Source organism: Episyrphus balteatus, chromosome 2 (genome assembly GCF_945859705.1).
Source record: "Episyrphus balteatus chromosome 2, idEpiBalt1.1, whole genome shotgun sequence".
Classification (NCBI taxonomy): domain Eukaryota; kingdom Metazoa; phylum Arthropoda; class Insecta; order Diptera; family Syrphidae; genus Episyrphus; species Episyrphus balteatus.
Window position 1 is genome coordinate 28,722,165 of NC_079135.1, and position 7,380 is coordinate 28,729,544.

Below are 7,380 nucleotides of genomic sequence, written 5' to 3' on the forward strand. Positions count from 1 at the left end.
ATTATTGATATAGTTAAAATTTTTCTGCAGGCAGAAAATTCAATTTTTTTCGGACCCAAACTAACAATACCTGTCATATACCTAACGAAAACAGATAATTTTATTTTTGTCAAAAACGAGCCTAATGATTTTGATTCAAATTTTTGTGTGTAATGAAACAAATAAAACGGTGCTTTTGGACTGTTATTGGTACCTGCAATAGAACCGTTTTTAGATTTCTGAATTTCTCGAAAAATATACAGAAGCTTTTAAGTAGTTAATATTACAACTCTAAAACAAATTAAAAAAAAAAATGTTTTTGGATATTACCTACCTAAAAATAAAAATATTTTTTTTATTTGAAAAATCAATTTATTGCAAACGGGTTCATCTTTTTTTAATGATTAGTTTTAAATTTTGATAAATATTTTCTCAAGATTGCAATACCAATGCTATTTTTGAAAAATGTTATAAATTTTTTTGGATCGGGTTAAAATTCTGGCTTCAAAATTCTGCTTTTGAAAATTCTGCTTTTTTAACGAAAATTCTGTTTTTCAAAATTGTGCTTTTTTTCTATTCTGTTTTTCAAAATTCTGTTTTTTTAAATTCTGCTAGCATTATATTGAACAAAAAAATTCTGCCAATTCTGTTTTTTTTTTATAGCATATGCGCTGACTAAAGAAAAATACACCTCATTAATGTAATTATTCATTTGTACTTTCCTAAATTTTTTTGTTTAAGTGTCGCAAATATTTTTTAAAATTCATAGACTGACTTTCTTTCAAATAAAATCTATAACTTATTGGAACCGATGTTGTTTGATACAAAATATTCCTTTTCTTATTCAAATTTTTGAATATTCATCTTTATTTGATAAATTAAAAAATTTTTAATTATTTTCGGAAATGTTAAGTATTAAAAACCTTTTCTTAATATTTTCAAATTTATTCATTTATAAAACAAAAATTGATATGCATTCAAAGAATGACAAATTATGTAGGTAAGTAATCAAATAAGTAGATAATTTTTCAAGAAGATGATTTTATAGAATTTTGCAAAAAATTAAAAAAGGGTTTGTAAAATGTTAAAAAGCGCGCGCTTTTTAACATTTTCCGAACCCTTTTTTAATTTTTTGCAGAATTTTGAAAAACAGAATTATGGAAAGCAGAATTTTGAAAAACAGAATTATGAAAAGCAGAATTTTGAAAAGCAGAATTTTGTAAAGCAGAATTTTAGAGTTTTGACAAAAGAATTTTGACCCCGGCAGAATTTTGACCCCAACCCAAATTTTTTATAAACAAAAATCAAATAGCATACTTTGATTTATGGTCAAAACCACTGAAAACGGTGATTAAGTAACTATACAAAAAAATTTAGGTATGTATTTTTACGTTTCTTATGAAATTCCACCAAAAAGTCAAATTACAGTTATGTATTCTACAAATTTTTGCGTAAGAAGCTTTAATATTGGAGGTACTTCATTGAGAAATCATAGTCGGTTAAGTCTGGTTCGTTGGTTTTCACTCCTTACATATAGTAGATTTCGAGCAAAAAGTTATGAATATCAGAAAATGATTAACACCCATTTTTTTCAAATTATTTGGTCAGAATTGGAAGTTCTGTATAAGTTTTTCAAAAAAAAAAAAAAAAATGTTACGCATACACCGTAGTGACCAGCAAGAGTATGTGATTGAACATGCTTTTCTCGATTGTGAAACGTAATACAAATTTAATAAAAATAAACATAGATACTAGCAGAATTATTTAATGCTATAAATGACAGCATCATCACTCCAAAAGATGAGAAATAACCAACAAAATCCGAAAAAAAATTATGTTTTTGTTTATAGCTAAAAAGTGATCTTTTTAAAAATCAAATTTCACGATAGTATAAATCTATTCAAAAATAGTAAAGAAGTTAAATACCGAATTTGTGTTGCTTAACTTTTGGAAGTGATTTCAGAAAATTTTGAAAAAATACTTACATTTTTTCCTGAATGGTCCAGATTTTTTTAAGGTTGAATAAATATTTTTTACACATTTTTTTTTTTTATTCATATATTTATTGAATAAATTTTGAACTCTTCTAATCAATTTTTTGTTTTAATTTTTATTTCAGATGCTAACGACAATTCAATCAAACCTACCTAAATGCAATGTGCAAACAATATAGCAACTTTAAATGAATTAACTTAAATATCTTTATAAAATCAATTAAAAAAAAAATACTCCTTTCCTTACAGCAACACTCGTAAGATTATATATAACAACAACAAAAATACACTTCCTCCTTATTAGCATATAAGCATTCAAACACAGGAAAAAAAAATAAATAAAAACTGTTAATAATCGAGGCCTTAGAAAAGATTGCTTTAGACGCACATTATAAAGTAAAAAAAATATAAAAACTTAAATATTTAACATAATTAAAAACAAAAAAACATATATATAGCAACAGGATACTTATATATTAAAAAAAAAAACGTATTAAAATATTAGTATAATCTTATATCTTCCATTAGAATTTTTAAATTAATACAAAAACAAACAAAAAGTATCTTGAAATTAAACATTTAAAAAAAAGTTAAATATTTTAAAAATTTAAACTCAATATCTTTACAAAAACCAAAATTTAAAAAAAAAGGCTCTCCTGATTTCCCTTCTCTATTATCTCAAATCGTGTTGTGAGACGTATTTTGAATAAAAAAAAAAAAACACAAACAAAATAAAATTCAATCGAGCTTTTAGAAGACACATAAAAAAGAAAAAAAAAACAATCAATCACTCAGATAAACCACATTTGCACTCACAACAAAAACAAAAACAAAAAAACACTCACTCAATTTAAAATTCAAAAAATTCAAACAAAAAAAAAAACTTCATTATCCTTAACCTCTTACAAGGATATAATTCAAACAAACAAGGAAAAGGACCTTAAAGCCCACAAATATACACGTCAGGTCAACCTTGCACTTTGCTCTACTTCTTCTCTCTCGTATAGACTGTTACGTGTTCGTGATTTTGGCTCGTGTCCAGCTGCATCAGGCCTCCTTTTGGCATTCGGTGGGCACTTAGCGTTGTCCTTTGTTGCTGCTACTTCACGTGAGGGTGTTGTATACAATATAATATTGTATTTGAGAAGCAAGACATCAATTCAGCACATTTAACAAATCTCGCTGAATGTGCACAACCCTACTTCTTTGCAATAATATGGGGCTTCTCATTTAAAGGATGAACGACGGAGTATAAGCACATAAATAACAAAAGCGTCATGACCGGATGTGAGGTGAGTGTTGGGACAGGACATGCCAGTCAGGTTAGCCTGCCACCACATATCAGCATTCTGATCTGACTGTGTGCTAATTTTTCAAACCACACCATCAAGGAGTTACGATGCAGGGTATGAGTTACCTGCAGGACGACTCTAAACTGGAGGCTTTAACGCAAGCGGCATTAATATGCATCCTAGGCATAGCAATAGTCTTTTCAAATTTATTAATTATAGCTACGTATGCTAATTTTAAGGGTAAGCTTGTTGTTAATTATTATTATCATTAGGGTGTTCCTATACACTCTGGCATCTTATTATTTTTTTGTGTTCTATTTTGCAGGTCCTACAGAGGTCATCAATTATTATCTACTATCATTAGCCGTAGCGGATTTACTATGCGGTTTAATGGTAGTACCGTTCTCAGTGTATCCAGCACTGTTGGGCGAATGGATGTATGGCGACATTTTGTGCCGTTTCACCGGATATCTAGAAGTGACCCTGTGGGCGGTGTCAGTTTATACATTTATGTGGATATCGGTCGATAGATATTTAGCTGTAAGAAAACCTCTCCGATATGAGACGGTGCAAACGAAAACAAGGTGAGTTCGTGGGGGCCGAACTTTTTTGTGTTTGTTTAAGGGCACCCACACACTTCTTTCTTTCCCGCACCCTTTTTCTGTCTTTCATCATAATAATGCAGCCGAGGAATGGTAAATTTGTAAAATTTTGTAGAGTAGAAAAAAACAATTTTTTTTTTTACAAAAACACATAAATATTCCTGAAAGCAATTGGGCATAAATACAAAGGTTTTAATTTAAAGTTAGGAAGTGGTCAAATTAGGAATTTCATTTAAAAGTAAGATTAGTAGAAAAAGTATGTGATTAAAAACGTTCTAATATTTTCAAAAACTAATAATGGAGAAATATAAGATCATTATTTACCCGTCCTTGATATAAAGTTTGGATCTGAAAAATTTGGATCCTTTGTTCATATGTTGGCAGGTTATAAAGAGAAGTCCAAGAAATATCTACCCTTCAATACGATTTTTATGAATTTCACCAAAGGTAGCCCATACTTGGGAAACATAATCAAGATTGAGTCCAACGTAACAATTGAATAAGGAAAGGGTAACATAGGAATCGTTAAATTCAATTTCCCAACGTTTTATAAATCCCAGCGTTGAATTCGCTTTATTTATAACATAATAAATGGGTTCAGTGAATTCTAAATTTGAGCCAACATCAGCGAATTAAACTTGAACGCATGAATGATGTTACATCATTTAAAGCCTGAATAAAAAGAAAGGGACCCAGATGGCTTCCTTGTGGAACACCTCAGTGGGCAATGAAAGAGACTTAAAGTAAGTTTCTAAATTTTATCTCATAGGACTTATCAAAAAGGTGTGATTTTAATCAGGCTATGAAAAGTAGCGGGAACCCAAAAACTTTAAGTTTGAAAATGATAGCGTGATGACTTAGTTGATCAAATGCCTTAGAAAAGTCTGTGTATATGCTTCCATCTTTATTTGTATTTGTATCGAGATGTCATTGGACACTGATGTTGCTATTTGTATAACAGTATAGTAATTAATTTAACTTTAAAATTACTACTATTGTGAAAGGCACTCATCATATTATCTTCAATTGCTGTAAAATCAATGAACACATGATACCACTGATCTCTTATACACTGGATTGTGATTTCACTCAAAAACAATTTAACTTCCATAGAAAAACTGTTATACTCGTAATTGAAGTAATACTCGTAAACTATAGAGCGAGATACGCGATTGTCACTGTCAAATTCAATGGCATCCAAGAAATCTGTTATACAATATTTTTATGGAATCACTATATCTTTAAAATAAATGCATTTAATTACGTTTACTTATACTGTATCATTGATGCTAATGAAATACTGGGATACGAATTCATAAAAAACGTTTGCCTTCATTTGAAGAACTGTTATACTGTGATAATATGAGCCATCAGTAAAAAAAAAGTTTGTAACCTCATAATTTGCACCATTTAAACAATTCACATCGCAATTGAACTAGTTTTGTTTGACATTCAATAAACTGTTTGCACAACCTTATAAACAAATCTTTTTTCATAACTTTTAAACTGTTATACCAGACAGACAAAATGTTATAAATATGTCCCCGCTATTAAAACTTTGAGAAGATTTCGCCATCATCTACACTATGAAATCTAAAAGTATACAAGTACTCCAGTTGACTTCGTTCATACCGCACGTAAACTAGATTTTATTTTGCATTTTTGCCCCTACTCAGTGCTAGAAGGGACTCTCAATGAAAGTAGGCTTAAAATTCTTCAACGAAACTTCCCGTTTTTATCTTTTTAAACTAATGAAACATGAAAGTCCCAGTCTGTAATACTCTTTCTCTTTTTTCACAAAATGTCCTTAAACTTGTATATAAATTAAAAACAAAGTGTTATAAATGTGTTTCTACTAAAAAAAATTGATTAGATGATGTGAAATCTGCTTAATCTAGGTTATAAACTAGTTTATGAAAAATGTATGGGAAATTTAGTAGACTTCAATGAGATTTGTAGGCTTTTCGACGAAATCTATATTTTGATTCGATGTATAACACTTCTTCAAAAAAAGAAACACTGGTGGATACATCCAATATCCTTCACATTGAAGGGCTCAGTGGAAGAATTTCAGCCCAGGGAAATGGTTACTTTGGACATTGATCACGTCTTAAATAACTTCAGGTGTTCAAGATATCTTGGTTTTAATATTTTTTGACTTGAATATCCATTTTATGTATGTATTCATAAGCTCGTCAAAATTTTAAAACATATCGCTAATTTTTCTTTGTTTTTTCTTAATTAATTTTTTTTTTGGAAATGTTAACATAAATTTTCATAAAAATATATTATAATTTATTTCTTTAAATTTTTTTATAAAATTTTTAAAACAGATGCCAATGCTGGATGGCGTTCACATGGATATCAGCAGCATTGTTATGTTGTCCGCCAATACTTGGCTACAATACACCAATATTCCATCCCGATTCACACATTTGCATGCTCGATTGGGGCAACATGGCTGCCTACAGTGTCACACTTTCGATTTTAATTTTAGGCCCTAGTGTTATATCAATTGTACACAATTATGGTTATATATTCGTTATGATGCGTAAATTACGTTCCGGTGAGCCAATACACGATAAAGAATACGCAACCGCTTTAGCTGAAAATTTATCGAATCCTAGTCATATGATGTCATTCGCATTAGTGTTTGCATTCTGGATATCATGGTTGCCGCTAATATCGGTTCGCATATACGAGGTGGTAACCGGTCACGTTGTTCAAAATACTCTCTTGAATTTCGGCCTCGTCTGGATTGGTGTATTGAATTCCTTTTGGAAAATAATCATCATGACTGGTATGTCGCCGCAATTTCGTATCGCATTGAGAGTATTTTGTTTAACAATCTGCTGTAAGACTAAGGGCCGTTTGCAAGCTGAACTAATCGGGTTGGACCCAGATGACTAGAGTCGCTAGATTTTCCCTTTTAATTACCCTAACTGACAAGCCCATCCTTCGGAATTGTCCCAACATAAATTAAAAATTTGACAACAAATGAATTGGAAACAATCCTAATTGGCTGATTTAGAATCTTCGGATTCTAATTTGTTACTAAAAAAAATTATTGTATTTAGCAAAATTGGCTAAAAATTTTTAAAGTAAAGAGAAAAACAAAATTTTTTTTCAAAAACAAAAAAGTAACTCAAAAGCTAAGTTGATACAAAGGTGAGTTGAAGTAGTTGCGATTCTTTGTAAAAATATTATTATTATTTTTATCAGTTCTCCATCGATAAGAACAGAATTTTCCCTTCAGTTTGTTATAAAAAAATCGATGCCAAAAGTCAGTTATAAATATTAAATAGTTGTAAGTTTTATTATTATTTTCACTAGTTAAAAATTAAAATTTAATTATAATTGTTATAAAATGTAATAACTAAATAAATCGAAAATTTTAATTTCATTTTTTTTTTATTTTTGAAATATATAATCCAAATTTTTAAATTAATTAGAAAACAGGAATACTTTAGACTTTACTTTAATTAAAACTAAAAAACAAAATAAAACAAATCA

At 29.3% G+C, this 7,380-nt stretch overlaps 1 protein-coding gene across 4 annotated transcripts in view; it reads left to right on the top strand.

Annotated features, from left to right (window-relative positions):
• The window catches only part of LOC129908922 (beta-2 adrenergic receptor), a 56,433-nt gene extending 49,053 nt beyond the window's left edge, over positions 1-7,380 (top strand). For 2 of the 4 annotated variants that reach the window (XM_055985757.1, XM_055985760.1), the window contains exons 3-5: positions 2,099-3,505; positions 3,591-3,849; positions 6,201-7,380. In XM_055985757.1, the coding sequence (XP_055841732.1) occupies positions 3,373-3,505; positions 3,591-3,849; positions 6,201-6,777 (969 nt within the window). In that variant the 5' untranslated portion in view covers positions 2,099-3,372 and the 3' untranslated portion in view covers positions 6,778-7,380. The remainder of the gene's footprint in view (positions 1-2,098; positions 3,506-3,590; positions 3,850-6,200) is intronic. The other 2 variants (XM_055985759.1, XM_055985758.1) reach the window with 2 other exon arrangements.